This window comes from Ranitomeya imitator, chromosome 5 (genome assembly GCF_032444005.1).
Source record: "Ranitomeya imitator isolate aRanImi1 chromosome 5, aRanImi1.pri, whole genome shotgun sequence".
Taxonomy (NCBI): domain Eukaryota; kingdom Metazoa; phylum Chordata; class Amphibia; order Anura; family Dendrobatidae; genus Ranitomeya; species Ranitomeya imitator.
Genome location: NC_091286.1, coordinates 549,232,411 through 549,258,338, shown reverse-complemented (window position 1 = coordinate 549,258,338; position 25,928 = coordinate 549,232,411). Strand labels below are relative to the sequence as shown.

Genomic DNA, 25,928 nt, shown 5'->3' with positions numbered 1-25,928 from the left:
AACCCTCCCCTCGAATTTTGCAGAAATCCATATTAATGCTTAAAAGTAAATGTTTGTTATTGTTTTTTGTTAATAAACTAGCCACTGTGGCCAAAATTATCCAAAAAGAATTATTGTGTCTCATTTTTATTTAAAGTATGATATTTTTTGGTGCACGGGTTAGTGGGTGGTGGATGTTATGGGATAATAAGTAGCCATTTTGGCCATACACGGTCATGTCTTTGCTGACTTACACATAAAACATAATAGTTTTCCTGCAATTAATATTTTGACAAATGACAAGCATTTTCCATTAATCATTAGAAATTTACTTCACAAATATCATTGGTTAAAAATCTTCTAATAGCATTTTCCAGGGTTTTTCTGCTTGTTTGTTTGGTTTTTTTGTAAAGCGGCAGAAATAAAAATGCAGCAAATTGTTACATTTTCTTTCAAAAGTGGACCTCCTACATCTGCGGTTATAAGCTCAAGGCACAACAACAGAAACAGCCGTTGGATGCAGTTGTCCAGGGACTATTTTGTAACAAAGACAACACTGGTATCTTTAATGGCATATGGTGACTCAAGGGCTCCTGTTAAAGATTTTGCTTTCGGGCTTAGAAGCGTCAAGTTACATCTCTAAATCTCTAAAATCAAGTTCTAAACAAAAACTCTAAAGAATATAAAATAACTATACAAGTTTTCAAAACTGACTTACAATTTCGGAGAAAAAAAATGTGAACACTTCATAGACCAATACAACGTGTCTATATTATTTCTGCAGATTTTATTTTGGCTATATTCACAGCACATTTGTGAAGTGCCTTTATGATAAGTGTGATTGTGAAATAGGGCTTTAATTAATAAATGGAAAGCTGAACCAATGTCAGTTGGTCATGATCTGGGCAGGTTTTCATCAACCGGATGTAAAGAAGACTTTTTTTAATTTCCTGGTGGTGTAAGAGGATGCATGCTTTTGACACAACAGCCTGTAGTCAATTGAGCAACAGTATGACAATGCGATGTGATCCCTATTGGTTCTGATTGCACAGATATACTATGGCCTACTTAGTAGGCAATGCATCACATTTTATCATCCCTTTTATAGGGATAACATGCAGCAGACAAATAGTGCTGACCGAATGTTCGGTCATGTGATGCAGCACATCAATTGATCATTTGGCACTTGCATATCAATATGTACTTCAATGCACAGAATATATGCTTGCAATGTTAATTTTCTGCCCTTAGATTGCTTTAAATAGAGGGAATTAGCAAGAAGGTTGTCAGAGTATTAGATGAGGCCTCATGGCAAGCAATGGCTTTATGTGCTGAGGGAAAAAAGAGCTAGGCTTGATCATGAAAGAGTTCCCAAAGAAAGGACCAGATAAAAAGAACAACATTTGCTATGCTCCATTCCCATGGTACAGACCCTGTTATTATAAAATCCTTGAATATTAGAAATCATCGTCAATCTAACATTGTGTCTACTGGAAATCTGTATTGTCTGATAATGCTATTAACATGCAAATATAGGGTTAATCTGCACTTTAATAGCTTTATGAAGGTGCCTTGCTACAGCACTAAAAGTGTGGCACAACGTTTATTATTTTCAGGAGCTGCTGACTTTCAGTCATGCAGGCATGCCTGGAGCAAATACAGTCACTGCTCACAGCACAGAGGTGGATGTAAGCACGCCCTAGCATTGGTTTGGTGCCGACTCGGTAGGGCATCACTACAGAGTCAAGTGTCAGTCAATACTGGGTCTGCTTACAACTGACACTTACAGTATAGTGAGTGGGTGACTATAATTGCTCCGGGCACATCTACCTGACTGAAAGCTGGCAGCTCCCAGGAGGAAAAAAGTTCATTTTCTCCTAGGTGCTGCACTTTGATCAGGTGCTTTCATAACACTATCAACCTGAAGATTAACCCTATACATGCAGGTTACTAGCGTTATCGGACCTTTGTGGTACTCGGGGGTGTTTGCCACCCTGGCCCGGTGACCGAGCTTTAGTGTTATTGAGGCTAGGCTTCTTTCTAGGTTAAACAGGTGACATTTAATGGAATTTTTGGTAATCCTGATCATGTCGCGTGTTATGGTATTTTCTTGAGTAAATATTGTAAAGAAAAAAGCATTTCATAAATTGGATTTTCCCCTCATCCTCTTCCATGTTATGCCCTCTTCAATTATTTCCATCATTTTTTATTTCCTTACTGTTTATGTTTATTATATTTTTACTTTCTTTGGCAATGATTTTTTACATCTCAATCTTTGCTGCCTTGATTTGTTTTTATCATAATTTATTTCTCCATAAATATTTGCTGCCTAATCACTACCCTCTTGCTTTAAAAACTTTTTTCCTTTTATTGCTTCCATTACAGCTCTATTTTGACATAGTAATTTCCTCCTATTTCTAGCTTGTTTATTCCCATAGGGTATATAGTTAGAGCAGGTCCTATTCAGGATGCTTATAAAACTGTCCCACTTGCTTTGTGTCTTTTTCTGTCAAGGACATTGTCATAGTTTATAGCACTAAGATCTCTCAGCCGATGGAAATTTGTCTTCCTTAAGTTTCGTGTCCTTTTAGACCCTCTACTATACATCTTATTAAAGGATAAGTGAAAACCTAATATCTTATTACTACTGCTACAAAAGTGACCCCAGCCCATACATTCGTTATTCTGCTTTGAAGTTGCAGACACCCCTGTAGGCATCAGGTCATGCAATACAGCAAAGATAAAATCCGCCACTCTATTGAGTTGCAGAAAAATTATTAGAAAACATAAAAAAAAACTGGGATGTTTTGGTCAAAAAGACCTTCTGCAGACAGATTGTATATGGTACACTGCATGAAACAGCGTTGTTTGAAGCAAGAATTTAATGTCCATAAGGTTTACTCTCGATGACCATTGAATTCCGACTCCCCACAGCACTGTTACATGCATGTACCATATGCAATCTGTCTGAAGAAGATCCTTTTGACCAAAACGTCACTATTTTTGGATTCCTTTTCTAATCTATCATTTTTCGGCAACTCAGTAGACTGCTGCAGTTTTATTATATGGAGTGGTATCCTATCCAGGCACCATACTTTTATACAGAGCTACATACATCCTATCTATATAGGTCATAGAATACAAACACCTAATTAAACCCTGTAAAATAATGATTTTCTTTGACTCCATAATCAAAACTAAATGTTTTCCAACATGTAAGTCCATCTTTGAAGATTATAATCTTCAAAAGAAATCATACAACTATACAAATACATTGCCTCACTTTGTTCAAAATATAATCATGGGTTATAATATGTAATATTATTTGTGTATCATAACTAAACACTGTATAGAACATAACACGGCAAATGTATACTTTTTCATTCTCTATTATTTTACATTTTGTACACATAGTTAATGTACAAATATTATACCAAACTTTTGACCGAAGAATAATACCAAAATAAATGCAGCAGTATACCTACCTCCATTGGATTTACTGTGATAGTTAAAGCAGAGTCATCCCAATTCATGTCAGGGTCTTTTGTTGCCTCTTTGTCTGGAAAGTCTTGTTGGTGGACTGCCCGTAATCTAAAGATTCCCAGCACAACAATAATAACCAGTATGCTGATGCAAGCTACCAGGACAATGGTTGTAGCACCTGGAGAAACTGAAGAGCAATGGAGAACATTTATACAAATTCAAGTTAATTTATTCAAGTAGACACAACTAATATATTTGCTATCTAGATATTCTAACCATAAACATAGGGAAAATCATAATTACACAAATACTATACATTTCCTTTGCAATGGCCACTACAGTGGAAAGCTTATATTCTTTCATGCCACATATTTAAATGGCTTAAAGAGACTGTCAGCACATAATGACTGTTCAAACTAAATCTTTCTGCTTCAGAGGGGTCAACCATTTATATATGCCTTTCCACCTGTTTGTTTTCCCTGAATCTCCACCCCCTCTTCTGTGATTGATGACTCTAGCCAGAGAAGGGTTGAGATAGATGGAAACCAAGAGTATGGGAAGGTGTACGTAAATGTTTGGCCCACCATGATTCACTGATCACCTGTATTTGGTTTGAACAGTCATTTTGTGCTGACAGAGTCCCTATAAGCCCACCAAATTAAGAAGAACTGTTCTTGTTAGTGCCTATCTACTTTAGCACATAGTAGAGCTTTGCAAGTTTGGGATTCCTACATTTTCATGTATATATTCTAATAAGGGGCAGAATGGTGTATCAGTGGTTAGCACTGTTGCTTTGCAGCAGCACTAGGGTCGTGGGTTCAAATCCCACCAAGGAAAGTATCTACAAGGAGTTTGTATGTTCTCCCCGAGTTTCCATGAGTTTCATCCTGCACACCAATGATATACTGCTAGGGAATTTAAATTAAAAGCCACAGAACGTACAATGATGATGATATCTGTAAAGTGCAGTGGACATAATGGTGCTGTATATGTTAGTAAAGTAAGTAAATAATAAACGCGAAGGTTTAAGAGCTAAAAAAATTTTTCCCAGAGCCATAGCTTTTTTCGGGGTCAATATGGCAATGTGAGAACTTGTTTTTTGTGGGACAAGTTACACTCTTGGTTTTATCATACCGTTTTCTGGAAAACAAGAAAAAAATTCCAAGTGCGGTGAAATTGCAAAAAAAGTTTAATTCCACAGTGTATATTTTTTTTTACCATGTTCACTAAATACTAAATCTGACCTGCCATTATGACTCTCCATATCATTACAAGTTCGTAGATACCAAACATGTATAGCTTATTTTTTTTAACCCCTTCACCTTGAAGCCTGTTTTCACCTTCCTGACCAGGCCAATTTTTACAATTCTGACCAGTGTCAAATTTATGAGGTCATAACTCTTTAACGCTTCAACGGATCCTAGTGATTTTGGGACTGTTTTCTCAAAACATATTGTAATTTATTATACTTGTAAAATTTCTTTGATATGACTTGCGCTTATTTGTGAAAAAAAGGACATTTGGCAAAAAATTAGAAAATTTCATAATTTTAAAAATTTTTATTTTTATGCACTTAAACCAGAAAATCATATCACGCAATATAGTTAATAAATACCATTTCCTACATGTCTACCTTACTTCAGCACAATTTTGGAAACATAATTTTTTTTTTGTTAGGAAATTATAAGGGTTAAAAGTTGACAAGCGATTTCTCATTTTTACAACACAATTTGCAAAACCATTTTTTTACGGGACCACCTCACATTTGAAGTAACTTTGAGGGACCTATATGACAGGAAATACCCAAAAATGACACCACTCTAAAAACTGCACCCCTCAAAGTGCTCAAAAGCAAATTCAAGAAGTTTATTAACCCTTCAGGTGCTTCACAGGAAATTCAGGAATGTGTAAGAAAAAATAAACATTTACTTTTTTTTCACAAAAAGTTTCCTTTAGATCTATTTTTTTTTTTTTTTTTTACTTTCGGAGGGGTAACAGGAGAAAACAGACCATACATTTTGTTGTGCAATTTCTCCTGAGCATGCTTATACCCCATATACACTACGGTTCCAAAGTTTAGGGTCACGCAGACAATTTACCAGCACCAAAGCAACCCCAGACTATCACATTACCTCCACCATGCTTGACAGATGGCGTCAGGCACTCTTCCAGCATGTTTTCAGTTTTTCTGCATCTTACAAATGTTCTTCTGCGTGATTCAAACACCTCAGACTTGGATTAGTCTGTACAAAACACTTTTTTAAAGTCTTCCTCTGTCCAATGTTTGTGTTCTTTTGCCCATATTAATCTTTTCCTTTTATTAGCCTGTCTCAGATATGGCTTTTTCTTTGCCACTCTGCCCTGAAGGCCAGCATCTCGGAGTCGCCTCTTCGCTGTAGACGTTGACATTGGCATTTTGCGTGTACTATTTAATAAAGCTGCCAGTTGAGGACCTGTGAGGTTTCAATTTCTCAAACTACAGACTCTAATGTACTTGTCTTGTTGCTCAGTTGTGCAGTGGGGCCTCCCACTTCTCTTTTTACTCTGGTTAGAGCCTGTTTGTGCTCTCCTCTGAAGGGAGTAGTACACGCCGTTGTAGAAAATCTTCAGTTTCTTGGCAATTTCTCGCATGGGATAGCCTTCATTTCAAAGAACAAGAATAGACTGTTGAGTTTACATGAAAGTTCTTTTTTTCTGGCCTTTTTGAGAGTGTAATAGAACCAACAAATGTAATGCTCCAGATTCTCAACTAGCTCAAAGGAAGATCAGGTTTATAGGTTCTCTAATCAGCCAAAATATTTTCAGCTGTGCTATCATACTTGTACAATGGTTTTCAAGGGTATCCTAATCATCCATTAGCCTTCTAACACAGTTAGCAAACACAAAGCACCATAAGAACACTGGAGTGATGGTTGTTGGAAATGGGCCTCTGTACACCTATGATGGTATTGCATTACAAACCAGATGTTTGCAGCTAGAACATTCATTTACCACATTAATGATGTATAGAGTGTATTTCTGAATAATTTAATGTTAGCTTCATTGGAAAAAACTGTGCTTTTCATTCAAAAATAAGGACATTTCTAAGTGACCTTAAACTTTGGAACTTAGTGTATGCGGGGGAAATCTACTGTTTGGGCACACAGCAGGGCTCAGACGGGAAGGTGTTGTGAATTCCGCTCTTGGGCTCCCTCCGGTGGTTGTAAGTGGCACTTTTGTGAGTTCTGCTCTTGGGCTCCCTCTTGTGGTTTCTAGTGGTATGGTTGCTCCTTGGAGTTAGCTGTCTTCAGCTGCTTCCACTGATCATCTTTTCTGCTCGGCTATTTATGCCTGCCTCTGTCCTTCAGCCAGTGCCACTTGTAAATGGTTCCTGGTTGGATTCACATCTCTTTGGAGTTCCCTGTTATCCTGACTAGTTCAGCAAAGCTAAGTTTTTGCTTGCTCTTTTTTGTTCACAGTTTGTGGACTTATCCATTCTGTGTTTCTATGTTTGTCCAGCGTTATCAGTATGAATTAATTCTGTCTTGCTGGAAGCTCAGGGAAGCAGATTTACCCTCCACACCTTTAGTCAGGTGTGGAGATTTTTAGTAAACTCTGCGTGGATTTTTGTAGTGTTTTATGCTGACCGCACAGTATTCCATCCTGTCCTATCTATCAAGTTAGACTGGCCTCCTGTGCTCATCCTGGTTTCATTCTGTGTATGTCTTTTCACTCTCCACTCACAGTCATTATTTGTGGGGGGCTAATCTATCCTTTGGGGATTTTCTCTGAGGCAAGATAGTTTTCCTGCTTCTATCTTTAGGGGTAGTTAGCTCTTAGGCGGTGACGAGGTGCCTAGGGAGAGTTAGGAGCACCCCACGGCTACTTCTAGTGTTGTGTTGAGCTTAGGGACTGCGGTCAGTACAGTTACAACTTCCTTCAGAGCTCGTTCCATGTTGCTCCTAAACCACCGCATCATAACAGGAAGGAGCGCCATTTCACTTTTTGAATGTAAAATTTGCTGGCATAATTAGCAGACGCCATGTCATGTTTGGAGAGTCCCTGATGTGCCTAAATAGTGGAAACCCCCACAAATTACACCATTTTGGAAACTAGACCCTTTGGGACCTTATCTACATTTGCATTGGGCATTTTGATCCCTCAGGTTCTTCACAGAAGTTTATAACGTTAAGCAGTGAAAATTTAAAAAAAAATCACATTTTTCCCACAAAAATGTTTTCTAACTACAAATTTTGTATTTCCACATAGACAAAAGGAGAAAATGGACTCCATAGTTTGTTATGTAATTTCTCCTGAGTTCATAGATACCCCATACGTGGTCTAAAACTACTTTTGAGGCACAGTACAAAGTTCAGAATGGAAACAGCACCATATTACAGTGCAGATTTTGCTGCACTTGTTTGAGGGTGCCATGTTATATTGGCAGATACCATGAGGTGCCAGAACAGCAGAACCACCCATAAGTGACCCCATTTTACCAATTAAACCTCACAATGAATTTATCTAGGGGTGCAGTGATCATTTTGACACCACAGGTGTGTCACAGACTTTTATACCATTGGGCAGTGAAGAAAAAATCATTTGCATTTTTACCACAAAGACTGTGTGTTAGCCCCATTGTTTTACATTTTCACACTGGGAAATGGGTAAAAATGGCATCAGAATCTGTCCTACAATTTTTGATAAATGTAGAAATACCCCATACGTGGCAGGACATAACCACTTTGCCAGACGGAGTGACTCAGGAGGGACGGAGCGCTATTTGCTTCCTGGAGTGCAGATTTTCCTCAACTAGTTTGCAGATTCCATATAAAGACCTCCTAAGTGCTAGAAGAGCAGAATTCCCCCTCAAGTGACCACGTTTTTGAAATTATAACCCTTTGGGAATTTATCAACAGATGTAGTGATGATTTTGACTCCATGGGTGTTTTCCAGAAAAAGGCAGCAGTGCTCATGCTTCTGGAGACCTATAAATTAGGTGGGCTCTCATCACCACAGAAATGCCAAAAATTGGCCGCTAAATGTTGTGTAGGCACAGTAGGGCTCAGAAGGTAGGGGGGCATTTGGATGTGGGAGCGGAGAATTTAGCCATTTAGCTTTTTCAGAGCCTTTTTGGTACCAGTAATGTGGAAGCCCCCTATATTTCTGTTAACAGATGACAGATCAGACTGGGGGCTTGCTTTTTTTGCAGATTGAGTTGATGCTTTTATTGTTATCCGGCGCCCTACGTGGACCACTTACTTTAAGATTACCATCTTAATCTCGGAGTGATATGATTCAGATGAAACCCCCAAGGGATCCATTCACTATAATGAGGCAGCAGAATTACTCTGGACGACGTCTGGCCTCTGTTCACTGCTGTCCTTTTCAGAAGTGCACAAAACTGTGGCCGACGGCACTTTTATGCAATCATAAAACGACAGCCGCCACCGGATTACAGGTCCTATGGCATTCACATTGCCTCCCTCTGCCTCATTAAAGGGATTCTTCTGACAGAGATTCCATCTGAATCATGTATTTCCGAGATTTAGACGGAAACACCGGTGTAAGCACTCAGCATACAGCACAGGATAAATGTGCACTAAGTCTTGATGTAATCTTTGGGAGGCAGAATTAAAAAATCAACAGCAGGTGAAGAATTGGTTTTATTTAGTTTTTATTCTTCCGGTCAGTGCGAATACAGTTATGCAAGATTTATATTAGGTTTTGAGGTTTGGCTGCTCTCACACAATAAAAGACACTTTTTATTGTGAAAATCAAGTTTTTGTATCAACCTATTTTGAGAGCTATAATTTTTTCATATTTCGGCCGACAGAGTCATGTGAGGGCTTATTTTTTGCATGATAAGCTGACGTTTTTATTGTTACTATTTTTGTACATTTTTTGATCGTTTTCTATTCTGATTTTTGGGAGACAGAATTAATAAAAAACAGCAATTCAGGAATAGCCTTTTTGTTTTTTATATGTGGTAAAATTAGTAAGACCGCTTTTTTCTTCGTGTCAGTATGATTACAGCGATACCTCATTTGTATCTCATCCACAAAGCACTCCATGGCTCAGCACCACCCTACATCTCCTCCCTAGTATCAGTCTACCACCCTACCCATGCCCTCCGCTCCGCTAATGACCTCAGGTTAGCATCCTCAATAATCAGAACCTCCCACTCCCGTCTCCAAGACTTTACACGTGCTGCGCCGATTCTTTGGAATGCACTACCTAGGTTAATACGATTAATCCCCAATCCCCACAGTTTTAAGCGTGCCCTAAAAACTCATTTGTTCAGACTGGCCTACCGCCTCAATGCATTAACCTAACGATCCCTGTGTGGCCTATTTATAATAATAATAAAAAAAAAAAAAAGGTTCCTCGCATCATGTTCTCATACACTTTATGCAGTATTAGCCCTCTGTGTCTGTACTGCTACATACTTAGGCAGGTAACTGGTTCATGCAGCTTTACATGAACACCTGAGCCTTACACTATAGCCGGTCCGAATAACTAAAGCAATTGTTACCATCCACCTCTCGTGTCTCCCCTTTTCCCCATAGTTTGTAAGCTTGCGAGCAGGGCCCTCACTCCTCCTGGTATCTGTTTTGAACTGTATTTCTGTTATGCTGTAATGTCTATTGTCTGTACAAGTCCCCTCTATAATTTGTAAAGCGCTGCGGAATATGTTGGCGCTATATAAATAAAAATTATTATTATTATTATTATTATTTGTATTTTTTTATGTTTTGGCACTTTTTCACAATGAAAACTATTTTATAGAAAAAATAATTATTTTTAAATCGCTTTATTCTGAGAGCTATAACTTTTTTATTTTTCTGCTGATTGAGCTGTATGGCAGCTTGTTTTTTGCAGGACAAGATAACGTTTTCATTGTTTTTGTGCCTACATTTTTATTTTTTTATGGTGTTCATTGAAGGGGTTAACTAGTGGGATAGTTTTATAGAGCTGGTCATTACAGACGCGGCAATACCAAATATTTGTGCTTTTATTGTTTTTTTATTATTTACAACATAAATGCATATATTTATTGGAAATATATATATATATATATATATATATATATATATATATATATATTCTTTATTTAGGGATTTTTAAAAAATATTTTTAAAATTTGTAATATTTTATTTTTATTATTTTACATTATCTCAGGATGGGACATTACTGTATTACATCAGATCACTGATCTGACACTCTGCACTGCAGGGTATCAGATCAGGATCTGACAGTCAGGGAAGGAGGCAAGCCAACGCCTGCTCTCAGCAGGCATTCACAAGCCACCTCCTCTAAGGACCCCGCGGGCAGCTTGGAGACAGTGGGTCTCCATGGAGACCATCTGGACAATGCTATCATATCCGTTATCCTGATGGAAGAGTGCAGGGAGCCTTCTCGTTGCGCGATGCCCCTCTGTGTCGCTGCCACTACTGACAGCAGCATCAGAGGTGTTAAATGCCTGCAATTGATGTTAAAACCGATTGTGGGTGATTCGGGAGGATTTCAGCTGTCACATACAGCTGACACCCACACCCAATAACCGCGAAGCTCACCGTGAGGCCACGTGATCAGTATGTTGCACCAGTACAACTGTTCGCAGGAATGCAACTCCCGCAGAGCAGTACTAGTACAGTGCATGTTGGGAAAGGGTTAAGTGGTGCAAAATAAATCCAAAATCTGTTAAAAAAGGTATAATTTTCCAAGACCCGTATCGTCTCCATTTTTTGTGATCTAGGGCTGGGTGAGGGCTTATTTTTTTGTGCACTAAACTGTTGTTTTATTGATACCATTATACAACCCCTGGCAAAAATTATGGAATCACCGGCCTTGGAGGATGTTCTTTCAGTTGTTTAATTTTGCAGAAAAAAAGCAGATCACAGACATGGCACAAAACTAAAGTAATTTCATATGGCAACTTTCTGGCTTTAAGAAACACTAAAAGAAATCAAGAACAAAAAATGTGGTAGTCAGTAATGGTTACTTTATTAACCAATCATAGGGGAAAAATTATGGAATTATGGAGTAAATAAAACATTTTTATTTACTCTTTGCATACTTCATAGTCTCCATGGGAGACTAGAAGCTGCAGTACTCTGATCGCCTCTGCTACACACAGGCGATGATCAGATCGCCTGTGCCTTGCAAAAATGCTCACTTGGTTTGAGTGTTGACCACTAAGTGGCATTCATAGCAATCTGGCAATGACAACCATAGAGGTCTGCTGCACACCTCTCGTTGTCATGCCTACCCATCGGTGACCCGTGATCATGTGACAGGGTCACCGATGGGCGGGATTAGTGATGTGCTTCCGGTAAGTGCGAGTTAACTGCCGCTGTCAGAGACTGTGATTCCATACGCAGCTGTTGCGGACACATGTCAGCTGTATAGATCAGCTGTCATGTGCCTGGAAAGGTGTTGGCTCAGTGCCTGTTTTCAATCTCCGATATTTTTAATTTTAATCATGTTGTTTATCAAATAAAAAAACAAACATATTTTACTATTAAAGTGCTCTTGAACTAAAGTCTTCATAGATTCACGTTATTATGATTCCCAGTTTGCACCTGTTATCATAGATTCTGTCATCACTATTTCAGTGTCACCACTTCTTTATACACTTATTAGACTTGTTATCATAGATACCATTGTTCGTATTTTGGCTGGCATGTTCTGATAGGTAGTATGAACAAGATTTCTCTTTGTAAAAAGAAAAAAAATGTTGCTGTACAGCACTCAGTTTGTAACTTTGAAATAGAGAATGTACATTTCACTGGGAATATGTCAGCACATTCTTGTTATGTAATCTGAGGATAGAATAAGGTAGCAGCTGGAACACTGAATTTAGAGATGTGTCACTTATCAGGGTGTATGCTGTTGTTTACATAAACTTTTTATCACCAGAACATTACCATTACCCTTACCACAGTTGCACACGAGCACTAGTCCGACCACGCCCCTTCCTCTAATAAGCAGCTCACTGTCAATTGACAATGTACATAGAAAGCTGTGGTATAGGTGGGGTTAGTTTTCTGAAATCAGCTGCATCTAAAAACTGATTGTTTCACTTCAGCTGCTCCCAGTAAACTGATATATCACTGGAATCACAGGCCCACTTGTCCTATATTTTGCTACCCTCAGAATAAATAGTGAAAACCTGCTGACAGATTTCCTTTAAGGACACATCTGGTGCACAGTCTTTTTAGAGAGGCATTTCAGAAGAAAACTGTTGCTAACAGCCTTGGGCATCATTCACTGCATGTGGACAAAAAGGTTTCCGATTGGAAAACTCCTTAGATGTTGTAGAAGGGGAGAAAGGTAGAAGCCACTTTTAGTTATCCCATTGGCAACCCTGCAAGGGGATCAACGGGCCGTAATGCACCTGCGAATTAGGCCATGTCTATTATATTGCCTATGATCTGTGTAAGGGTACGTGCCCACGATCAGGAATAGCAGCGTTTAGGACACAGCTGACCTGCGCTGTGCCCAGAACCCCGCGTTCTACATTAGAAGCAGCATGTATGGGATTTATAGAAACCCCATGCCCACTGTGCTTCTATTTACCGCTTCGTGAACTCACCTATGGAGCGGCCTTACTAGCTGCAGTATGTCATCAACTGTTGCCGATTCACCTGCGTGATTAGAACGCAGCATTTTGGGCGCAATAAAAATACGCTGCGTCTAAAGGGCTGCCACTGCCTGATCATGGGCATGTACTCTTACATTGACAGACAGTAACGCTTTCAATGACAGATATTTTAAAGCATTAAAGAAGCGATCAAAGAATATTATTTCATGTTCCCTGGGAAATAAAAATAGTGTAGTTAAGTTTTGTCATAAAAGGTAAAACATGAAGACAGCACACACATTCCCATGTTATGCAATCAAACTGAAAGACACAAAATGCTTTTCCAATGCAAGGATAAATGGATTATTAAAATAAATGCATAGAGTCTATTGGACTTGAATGAAAAAAATTAAATAAGGGTCGGATTCATTAAGGCTGGTATTGTACATGCCGGTCTTAATGAATGCTAGAGTATGATGCGCCTATTATTACGATGCTCACACCACTTGATGAAATTAGGCACATCTCTTCACTGGCAACCGTTGTCGCCAAAAATGTACTTTATACATTTATTCACTCATCTCTAATAGCTACAGCTCTTGAAAATGTAAAAATTCACATAAAATTATGTTAAAGAATTTTTCAACTTTAAATAATACATTGAAAAAGCATTTTAGGCTGAAACTGAAAATTCCCCTTCAATTGCATTTACACCTTTAATTAGGTTACTTAGCCGCAGCACCATAATCACATGAGCGGCTTTGCAGCATCGCTGACACTAGGCAGCTTATTTGTATAGCAAATGAGCTCTGCTATAACTGATATTTAAAATAAAAACAAATCTAAATAAATTCTGTCATACCAGGAAAAAATCCTAATTACAATGTAAGGTTTAATGCCGTAGAAAAACAATAATAAGCAAATGTTACAGTTCGTCCATTAAAGGAGATCATCTTCTGCCATCTGCCAGGCTGTAGGTGGCACATGCCATTCCTTGTGTGCTATGTGAGCAAGATTATTTTTATTCTAATGCTAAAGCTTTGCTCTATTTACATGCAGAACCTGAGAATGGTGAGAGGACCTTCCTTCCCATCTGTATTTAATAATTAGCTGTTGCATTTAGTATTCCGGCTACTCAAGGACTGAAATTATAGTGTTATTTATTACTGGTATTTGGAATTGTGCTAATGTCATATTTTCAAATTATAATACCCTGAAGAACTTCTGAACCTCATATTTAAGAGTAGTTGTATGTTACATACCACGGTTTTCATGCCCTAGTACTTCAGCGCTTGGATTCTGGAGAGAAGGCATAAACTGAGGTTGGATCACCATGTGGTTCACATGCTCCATATAATTGGAATTATGTAAAATGTTGACCTATATAATAGAAGAGACAACATGTAAAACTCATAGGATTCATGTAAAATACAGGATTAGTTCTTATTGAAAAGTAATGGAGTGCTGGTACATCACTTTCTAATTCACGTTCCACATTGCAAGCCATATCTGTAATCGGATATTCCATAGTGAGTTGTAACGATGGATTTAGATATCATACTCTAGAATGTCTCAGGGCAGTAATTTACTAAATATGTTGTCAGTTGTTAACAGCCCCTATAGTAATACAATGTCCTTTTAGATAAAAGGGGACATCCACTGAAACTTGTCTAGTGATACTGTATATCATAGATATGTGCGAGGAAATCACATTGGTAAAGTTATGATCTCTAACCCCCACTGTTTCCAAAATCAAAAATATTTGTCACAGCATTTTTCGCAAATAATTATATAGCCACGATTAAAAGTGTAATATACTTTTTTAAATCACAAATGTTATTTTTTGAGTAACAAAATAGTCTAAATTTATGGCCGCTAGGTGTCTTACTTTCTTACAGTTAGCGGTCCCACGGTTGCTGTCAAGACTCCTCTATTAATACTCCAGACAAGCAGAACAGATTACAGGAGGTGGGATGTGTCTTTACAAATCTGCTCTCTACTGGATATTATACAGACAGTAACGTCCTTTCTGTAGAGAGCTCAACACAACACACATTATTGAGCTGCTGGACTTTTTATCACGCTTGAGTCTGCTTGAGTGTCTTTTTATTTCTCTTGCCTGCTAGTTTGTAAACTCATACCGGCACCTTTTTATCCATATACTCCTCCTCCACACATTGCCATACAGTGGCACAAGTTTAGGTCTAAATTACTGTTATTGTGAATTACTGTTAAGCAAGTTGAAGATGACATGATTAGTGTTGAGCATTCCGATACCGCAAGTATCGGGTATCGGCCGATACTTGCGGTATCGGAATTCCGATACCGAGTTCCGATACTTTTGTGGTATCGGGAATTGGTATCGGATACATAGTGATGTGTAAAATAAAGAATTAAAATAAAAAATATTGATATATTCACCTCTCCGGCCGCCCCTGGACATCACCGCTGGTAACCGGCAGGCTTCTTTGTTTAAAATGAGCGCGTTTAGGACCTGAGAATGATGTCGTGGCTTCTGATTGGTCGCGTGCCGCTCATGTGACCGCCACGCGACCAATCACAAGCCGCGACGTCATTCTCAGGCACTAAACTCCTCATTCTAGGAATTTAGGACCTGCGAATGACGTCGCGGCTTCTGATTGGTCGCGTGGCGGTCACATGAGCGGCACACGACCAATCAGAAGCCGCGACATCATTCTCAGGTTCTAAACGCGCTTATTTTAAACAAAGAAGCCTGCCGGTTACCCGCGGTGATGCCAGGGGCCGCCGGAGAGGTGAATATATCAATATTTTTTATTTTAATTCTTTATTTTACACATTAATATGGATCCCAGGGCCTGAAGGAGAGTTTCCTCTCCTTCAGACCCTGGGAACCATCAGGATACCTTCCGATACTTGGTGTCCCATTGACTTGTATTGGTATCGGATAGCGGTATCGGCGATATCCGATACTTTTCGGGTATCGGCCGATACTATCCGATACTTTCAAGTATCGGACGGTATCGCTCAACACTAGACATGATCTCTAAAAGGCTTAAAGTTCAAGATGACACATTTTCTTTGTATTTTAGATTTGTGTGCTCAAATTACTTTGATCAAGGTTCCAGACCTTATTTAGCCTGTTAGGGTTATGCCTTGTTCACTGTCATTGTTAGGAAAGGCCAAGTGATGGAAATTTCCCAGCTTTATACAAACAAGTCTCCTCTGACATTGTGCCAAAAAAGCAGCTATGGGTTCTTCTAAGCTGCTGCCTAGAGCTTTGAAAATGAAAATGGAGGAGGCCCACAAACCAGGAGAAAGCTATAAGAAAATATATATTTTTTTAAGTTTCCTCAGTTCAAAATATAATTAAGAAATGGCAGTTAACAGGAACAGTGGAGGTCAAGATAAGGTCTAGAAGATCACGCATTATTTAATTGAGAGCTTTACGTGTTATTGCTAGATAGACAAATCAGAACCCCCGGCTTGACTGCAGACAACTTTCAGCAAGATTTAGCAGACTCTACTGTAGATTTGTGGTATAGCTCTCTATTGTTCAGACACCTGTACAAATATTGCCTTCGTGGAAGAGTCATCAGAAGATATCCTCTCCGGTATCCTCATCATAAAATTCAGCATCAGATGTATTCAAAAGAACACCTAAATAAGCCTGGTGCATTTTGCAAACAAGTCATGTGGTGCAGATGAGGTTAAAATATAATTTCAGGAAAAGGACATTTTGCCAACTATAAAGCATGGAGTAAATTGATCATGCTTCAGGGTTGTACTGCAGCCAATGGCATGGGGAACATTTCATGGGGAAAGGGAAGAATAGATTTAATGAAATTTCAACAAATTCTTGATGCAAACACAACACCATCTGTAAAAAGCTGATTTTGAAAAGATGATTGCTTCTACAAATGGATAATGATCCTAAAAACACATGAAAATACACAATATACTTCCTTAAAAGGCGCAAGCTGAAGGTTTTACAATGGACCATCACAATCCCCTGATCTGAACATTATTGAAAATCTGTGGCTAGACCTCAAAAGAAGGAATCTCACAGAACTGGAAGAATTTCCAAGGAACAATAGATGAAAATCCCTCAAACAAGAATTGAAGGACACTTGGCTGGCTACAAAAAGTGTGTACAAGCTGTGATATTTTCAAAAGGCGGTGCTAATAGTTAGTAACCATGAAGGGTACCCAAACTTTTGTATTGCCCAATCTTCCTTTTTTTAATTGTTGAAATGCAAAAGATGTGTATATATACAGACATATATATACTATATATATATATATATATATACATATATATATATATATATGTTAGGGCCAGCGGAGTGCACTGAGTAAATATAGATGTAGTTATTGGTGCGTTCGCATCCCGGGGTCCACCGTGCAGGAGGAACCTGTTACTAGCAAATGACGGCACTATATGGCGGTATAAGTGAACTCTGTTACTTCACAGAGTCACACAGAAAGAAGACGTTGTGCCCTGTTAACATCACAGGGGAACACAGGTAACTGCTGAGCTGATGGCAGTCAGTGGTCAAGCACTCAGAGAAGCACACAAAGCACTCCTCTCCGGTGGAACTGGAATTCTAGAGGCTATGAGCCAGCCCTGAATACATTCATACAAAACTCTTCACCGGAGGTGCGGGTATTCTAAATGCTTATTTCAGCCAAACCCTGTCCACATACAGCTGTGACCAGAATAGCAAAGCTCATACACAAGTTGATACTAGCGCATGGCCATGCGGCCATGCAAATCTTTTATACCTGCAGCAACTTCAGGACCTTCCTAGAGGACCAATGGGAGCTGCCACAGTACCTAAGCAACTTCAGGACCTTCCTAGAGGACCAATGGGAGCTGCTGCAGTACCTGAGCATGTGACCCCTGACCTCCAATGAGAGGTCTTACCTTGGGCATGCTCAGAAGGGGAAAAGCAGGACATAGTCCCAGAGACATCTGCTCACCACTGACCAGTACTGTCTACAATGGCAGAACCTGGAAGAACATCAGTAACCAGGTGCAGAGTATCTGCCTGAGCAAGACGCAGGGGCCAACATCTCAGCTGAGCAGGCTCCACTGCGGCTGGAGAAGGATGGGAGACCACAGCAGAGATGGCTCGAGATTCCCCCTGTGCATAGGCTGGAGCTCGACACCTAACATTAACCCCCTCCTAGGGCCTCGCTACGTTCAAAGGCAGCAATGAGCTGCGGAGCTCGAATATGCTCAGCAGGCTCCCAAGACCTGTCCTCTTGGCTATAACCCTTCCAATCCACCAAATAAAATTTTTTGCCACGTACCACCTTGCACCACAAGATAGCGTTCACCTCGTAATCGTCCGAAGATGAACCCGATGTCCTGGCAGATGACTCAGAAAACCAGGACATGTATACAGGCTTTAAGAGGGACACATGAAAGGTGTCGGTGATACCCAGGCATGGAGGAAGGGTCAGAAGGTAGACCACAGGGTTAACCTGTTCGAGGACCTTGAAGGGACCAAAGTAGCGAGGTGCAAACTTAGTGGACTCAACTCGCAGCCTGATGTTATGGGCGGAGAGCCACACTAAATTGCCAGGAGCAAAGGTCCGAGCGGAGCACCGATGTGCACAGGTGGAGGACCTCATTCTCTCTTTGGAGGCCCGGATGGCATCCTGACTGCGGTCCCAAATATCCCCTGCCTTCGCAGCCCAGCCTGCCACCCTGGAGTCAGCGGAAGACACGGGCATAGGCACAGGAACCCACGGATGCTGACTCTAGTTAAGGAAGAATGGAGTCTGACCAGTGGAGTCGGCTACGGCGTTGTTAAGCGCAAACTCCGCCCATGGTAGCAAGGATGCCCTATTATCCTACCTGGCAGAAATAAAATGTCACAGATATGTGACCAGAGTCTGGTTGGCCCTCTCTACCAACACATTCGTCTTGGGATGATATGCTGAAGAGAGATTCAACTCAATGCTAAGCAGACGACAAAGCTCTCTCCAGAACCGACACGCAAACTGGGGACCCCGGACACTGACATTTTTGTCCGGCATACCGTGTAGGTGAAAGACGTGTTTAATAAACAACGCTGCCAGAGCTCATGCAGAATGTAGCCGTGGAAGAGCACAAAATGCACCATTTTGGAAAAATGGTCAGTGATCACCCAAATAATGGTGCAGCCACGGGACTTGGGTAAGCCCACCACAAAGTCCATCCCGACCATCTCCCAGGGCCTGTCTGCCACTGGCAGGGGATAAAGTAACCCAGCTGGCTGTTGTCGCGGAGACTTATTTTTGATGCAGGAGAAATGCCTAAATATAGTCTCCGACGTCACGGGCCATATGCGGCCACCAGTACGTCCTTGCCAGAAGCTCAGATGTCCTTTTGGTCCCAAAATGTCCACCCACCCTGGACGAGTGAGCCAAAGGGAGAACCTCCGGTTGCAAATTTGCTGGCACGAAAGTCTTACCCGGAGCCCACAGACTATAGCGAAACCGGAGCCACGGTCCTCAGGCTCTCAGAAGGTACAATAAGCCAAGGTTCCTCCTCCGCTAATGACACTACGGAGCGGGAGAGCGCGTCGGCATGAATGTTCTTCTCCCCGGAGAGAAAATGGAGGGTGAAATGGAACCAGGAGAAGAACAGGGACCATCTGACCTGTCAAGAATTTAGCCGCTGGGCAGTCTGAATATAGACACAGTTCTTGTGGTCAGTGAAAATTTGGAAGGGAAAATGAGCCCCCTCCAAGAGGTGTCTCCACTCCGAGAAGGCCAACTTTTTAGCTAGCAACTCCCTGTCCCCAATGGAATAATTCCTCTCCGCCGGTGTGAAGGTCTTAGGAAAAAAGAAGCAGGGATGTGTACGACCTTGAGCATAGGAATAGGACTGCTCCAGCACCAACAGATGAGGCATCCACCTCCATTATGAAAGGTTTATTTACATTGGGGCGATGTAGAAGGGGAGCGCTAGGAAAGTGGGACTTAATAGGGACAAAGGCCTTGGAGACCTCCTCCGACCACAATTTGGGATTTGCTCACTTTTTGTTGAGGGCAACCAAAGGAGCTACCAAAGTTGAGAACTGGGGAATGAACTGGCGATAGTAATTAATGAACCCCATAAAGTGCTGCACCGCTTTGAGAGAATGGGGTTCCTGCCAGTCCATCACAGCCTGTAGCTTGGCAGGATCCATAGCCAATCCTTTGGCCGAGATGATATACAGTAGCCCAGGAAAGGCAAGGACTCCTGCTCAAACACACACTTCACCACCTTAACAAAGAGGGAATTTGCCCGTAGGAGGTCGAAGACTTTGCAAACATCTCTCTGGTGGGAGTCTATATCTGGAGAGTAGATGAGAATATCATCCAGGTAGACTACAACCAAAATGGAGAGCATATCCCGGAAGATATCATTTACAAAGTCTTGGAAAATGGCAGGGGCATTACAGAGCTCAAAGGGCATCACCAGATATTCATAGTGCCCATCCCTGATGTTAAAAGCCGTCTTCCATTCTTTCCCCTCATGGATGTGAATCAGGATGTAAGCACCCCGCAGATCTAGTTTAGTAAACACACTTGCTTCCCGAAGCCTGTCAAAAAGCTCAGATATCAGGGGCAATGGGTACTTGTTCTTAACGGTGATGGCGTTAAGACCCCTGTAATCTATGCATGGATGTAATTCTCCATTCTTCTTCTGCACGAAGAAGAACCCAGTCCCTGCAGGTGACACAGACTTCCTAATGAATCCCCTTGCCATATTCTCCTGGATGTACTGAGACATTGTCTCCGTCTCTGGGACAGACAATGGGTAGACTCGATCCCGGGGAGGCTCAGAACCAGGCAAGAGGTCAATAGGACAGTCATAGGGGCGGTGAGGTGGAAGGGTCTCCACAGCCCTTTTGGAGAACACGCCCGCATACGGCCAATATTGCTTGGGGAGAGAGAGAGATCTGCGGGTACCTCTGTAGTAGCAACCTGAATACAATCCCTCTGACATCTACCCCCACAAGATTTACTCCAACCACAAATCCTGCCTGTGGACCACTCAATATGAGGAGAGTGGTACTGTAGCCAAGGTATCCTTAACAGGACCTCATCAATTCCCTCAGGAATGATGAGCAGAGATATTATATCCTGATGAGATGGTGACATCAATAGAGTAAATGGGATGGTCTGGTGTGTAATCTGTGAGGGCAGTGTCGACCCATTCACCACTCGTACGGTCAGTGGTTGGGCGAGCATCACCATAGGTATTGCGCTTCGTTGAGCGAAGGCAGAAGACATAAAATTGCCCTCCGCCCCGGAATCCACGCAAAGCTCTACCGAATGAGTGGATGAGCCAATGGTAATTGTCCCCTTAAAGACAATTTGTAGACAAACGTCGCCGTGTCTAGTGAAACTCCACCTACTACCACTAGACACGGCGACATTTCCCCGACCGCTGGGGACATCTGGTGGCAAGGTGTCTTGACGGACGGCAAACATGACAGACCCTAAGTGCAGTCAGGGACTTAGATCCCACTCGTGACACCTCCATGGCCTCATGTGACTCAGGCACCTGGACCAGAGATTCCAAAGGTTTGGCGAAGGTGGGAGCCAGCCGAAACCTCTGCCTACACTGGGCTCGCTCTAACTTTCGCTCGTTAAAACGGAGGTCAATACAAGTAGATACAGCTATTAGCTCCTCCAATGTGGAGGGAATCTCCCTAGTGGCAAGAGCGTCCTTAACATGGTCAGCCAGCCCCCTCCAAAATATAGGGATGAGGGCTTAATCCGACCACTCCAGATCAGATGCTAAAGTGCAGAAGTGGACGTCAAAATGGCTGACCAAGGACGAGCGCTGAATAAATGCCAACAGTTGGAGCGCCGTATCATGGGTGACACGAGGTCCTAAAAAGACCTATTTCAGAGTGCTCAGGAACAGCGGATCACTCTGCACCACATCATCGCTAAGCTCCCACAGCGGCATAGCCCAGTCCAACGCCCTGTCTGACAGGAGAGACATAATGAATCCCACCTCTGCCCACTGTGAAGGGAAACGTGCAGCCAGCGGCTCGAGATGTATAGAGCACTGGCTCATGAAACCCCTACAAGATTTGCCATCATAAGAAAATCTTTCTGGCAGCGGGAGGCGAGAAAGGGTCGGAACAGGGGTGGCAGTGGACAAAGTTGCTGCAGCCACGCTAGCAGCCTGAACAGCTACTGCGGTAACATCCACAGTTGAGGTTGTGCGTTCTAGAGCCACCAACCTGCCCTCCAGCTGCTTGATGTACCGCAAAGATTGCTGTTTCCTTGTGTGTATCACATTGAGCATGGCGAAAAGAAAGAAGACCAAAGAACTGTCTGAGGACTTGAGAAACCAAATTGTGAGGAAGCATGAGCAATCTCAAGGCTACAAGTCCAACTCCAAAGACCTGAATGTTTCTGTCTACTGTGCGCAGTGTCATGAAGAAGTTTAAAGCCCATGGCACTGTGGCTAACCTCCCTAGATATGGACGGAAAAGAAAAATTGACAAGAGATTTCAACGCAAGATTGTGCGGATGTTGATAAAGAACCTCGACTAACATCCAAACAAGTTCAAGCTGCCCTGCATTCCGAGGGTACAACAGTGTCAACCCGTACTAACCATCGGCATCTGAATAAAAAGGGACTGTATGGTAGGAGACCCAGGAAGACCCCACTTCTTACCCTGAGACATAAAAAGCCAGGCTGGAGTTTGCCAAAACTTACCTGAAACAGCCTAAAACATTTTGGAAGAATGTTCTCTGGTCAATGAGACAAAAATAGAGCTTTTTGGGCAAAGGCATCAACATAGAGTTTGCAGGAGAAAAAAAGAAGCATTCAAAGAAAAGAACATGGTCCCTACAGTCAAACATGGCAGAGGTTCCCTGATGTTTTGGGGTTGCTATGCTGCCTCTGGCACTGGACTGCTTGACCGTGTGCATGGCATTATGAAGTCTGAAGACTATCAACAAATTTTGCAGCATAATGTAGGTCCCAGTGTAAGAAGGCTGGGTCTCCCTCAGAGGTCATGCGTCTTCCAGCAGGACAATGACCCAAAACACACTTCAAAAAGCTCTGTAAAATGGTTTGAGAGAAAGCACTGTAGACTTCTGAGGTGGCCAGGAGTCCAGACCTGAATCCCTTAGAACACCTGTGGAGAGATCTAAAAATGGCAGTTTGGAGAAGGCACCCTTCAAATATCAGGGACCTGGAGCAGTTTGCCAAAGAAGAATGGTCTAAAATTCCAGCAGAGCATTGTAAGAAACTCATTGATGGTTACCGGAAGCGGTTGGTCGCAGTTATTTTGGCTAAAGGTCGTGCAACCAAGTATTAGGCTGAGGGTGCCAATACTTTTTTCCACAACTGTATGTATATATATATATATATATATATATATATATATACACAGTACAGACCAAAAGTTTCCCACTATATCCCACTTATTAAACATGACAGGGCATACCTGTGAAGTGAAAACCATTGCCGGTGACTACCTCTTGAAGCTCATCAAGAGAATGCCAAGAGTGTGCAAAACAGTCATCAAAGCAAAAGGTGGCTACTTTGAAGAACCTAGAATATATTACATAATTTCAGTTGTTTCACACTTTTTTGTTATGTATATTATTCCACATGTGTTAATTCATAGTTTTGATGTCTTCAGCGTGAATGTACAATTTTCATAGTCATGAAAATATAGAAAAATCTTTTAATGAGAAGGTGTGTCCAAACTTTTGGTCTGTACTGTATATATTCACCTAATATACAAAGAAAATGTGCCATCTTTAACTTTAGGCCTTATAGAGAACATTTCATATTCAACTTGCTTATCAGTAGTGTTGAGCATTCCGATACCGCAAGTATCGGGTATCGGCCGATATTTGCGGTATCGGAATTCCGATACTGAATTCCGATACTTCCCGCGTATCGGATACTGGAATCGGAAGTTCCCAGAATTCAAATTGAACGCAGCAGCCAATGAGGAATGAATGAAAGTGTGGGCACATCCTGTTTAGCATGGTGGGCATGTAAGTACTGGCAAGGCTTGGATTGGCTGCTGAAATGATGTCACTCTGCACTATAAAAAAGCGCTGCCGCCATTTTGCGCTCACTCTGCTGTGATTTCAGTTAGGGACAGGACGCTGTGTTCTAACTGAGGGCCAGTTGAGCTTGCTAATTGCTTTATTTTCCTTTCCAAAGGCTAATTTAGCAAAACGCTGTGTGTTCTTCACTGTTCACCTTGCTCTTGCCTTGCAGCGCTGTTTTAACAGCGTTCTGCAAGGTCTCTGTGTGTGTGTGTGTGTGCAGCTCACTCTGTAGTCTGTGTGCAGCCATATACCCGGTTGTATTCAGCTCAGGGGGGGTTCACACTGCCTCACACAGTTGTTCTTTTTTGCTCTTAGTGCAGCCTGCTGCACATTTTTTCTCAAATTTCCTATTAGTGTTTTTCCACCAGTCTCCAGCTCTATTGTGGAAAAACACTACATAGGATAACCTAGAGGGGGGTTTTTGGGCCTTGCAGCGCCGTTTACGGCTGTCTGCACGGTCTCCGTGTGAGCCCAGCTCGCCCTGTAGTCTGTGTGCAGCCATAGCCGGTTGGATTCAGCTCAGGGTTCGTTACTGGCTCATACCTTGAGAAAAATTTTCCTTTTTTTCAAATAGTGCAGCCTGTTTAAAATTTGAAAAAAAAAATTCCTATTAGTGTCTTTCCACTCGTATCCAGCTAAATAGTGGAAAAACACTATATAGGATAACCTAGAGGAGGGTTTTTTGGCCTTGCAGCGCCGTTTACGGCTGTCTGCACGGTCTCCGTGTGAGCCCAGCTCGCCCTGTAGTCTGTGTGCAGCCATAGCCGGTTGGATTCAGCTCAGGGTTCGTTACTGGCTCATACCTTGAGAAAAATTTTCCTTTTTTTCAAATAGTGCAGCCTGTTTAAAATTTGAAAAAAAAAAAATTCCTATTAGTGTCTTTCCACCAGTCTCCAGCTCAATTGTGGAAAAACACTACATAGGATAACCTAGAGGGTTTTTTTGGGGCCTTGCAGCGCCGTTTACGGCTGTCTGCACGGTCTCTGTGTGAGCGCAGCTCGCCCTGTAGTCTGTGTGCAGCCATAGCCGGTTGGATTCAGCTCAGGGTGCGTTACTGCCTCATACCTTGAAAAACAATTTCCTTTTTTTCAAATAGTGCAGCCAGTTTAAAATTTGAAAAAAAAAATTCCTATTAGTGTCTTTCCACTTGTATCCAGCTAAATAGTGGAAAAACACTATATAGGATAACCTAGAGGAGGGTTTCTTGGCCTTGCAGCGCCGTTTACGGCTGTCTGCACGGTCTCCGTGTGATTTAAACTAGCTCTGTAGCCCTATCTGCACCAAAAAAAAGGTTAAGTTCACCAAACACAACTTACACTTGTGTAGGCCACATTTGAAAAATAATAAAGTTTAGTCCACAATTTACAACATTAGTGTTTCTTACACCTGTTAGGAGGAGCATTACAGGAATAAGCACACTAAGGCCTTAGTACTTTTCTGCTTATCTTTATCTGTCAACCAAGATGAAGAGGGCAGGGAGTAAGGCACGTGGGCGTGGGCGCGGAGCAGGGAGAGGAGCAGGGAGAGGACGTGGTGATTCTGTGCCTGCTGCGGGCGCCGGTGACTCGTCGTCACTCAGTTTCAGCAGGGAACAGTCCTTCATGCGCAGCTTTGTCGGAGAGCGCCGTGCACCGCTGCTGCGTGAAGACCAAATTGAAGCCGTTGTCGGGTGGATGGCAGCTAACGCCTCGGCATCGACTTCAGTTAGTGCCACATCCTCTCAGGCACAGAGCACTGGAGAGCAGCCATCTGTCTCTTCACCACCTGCCAAATTGGCCAGGCAGTCAGAGAGCCCAGGACAGGAGCCGTCTCTACTTCTGTTCTCTGAATCTCTTGGCTTGGA

The 25,928-nt window shown here is 41.8% G+C and overlaps 1 protein-coding gene across 1 annotated transcript in view; it reads right to left on the bottom strand.

Moving 5' to 3' along the window:
- The window catches only part of CLSTN2 (calsyntenin 2), a 1,726,577-nt gene that overhangs the window by 4,603 nt on the left and 1,696,046 nt on the right, over positions 1 to 25,928 (bottom strand). The window contains exons 15-16 of the mRNA XM_069727627.1: positions 14,290 to 14,407; positions 3,465 to 3,649 (exon numbers count right to left, since the gene is read on the bottom strand). Coding sequence (XP_069583728.1) covers positions 3,465 to 3,649; positions 14,290 to 14,407 — 303 coding nt within the window. The remainder of the gene's footprint in view (positions 1 to 3,464; positions 3,650 to 14,289; positions 14,408 to 25,928) is intronic.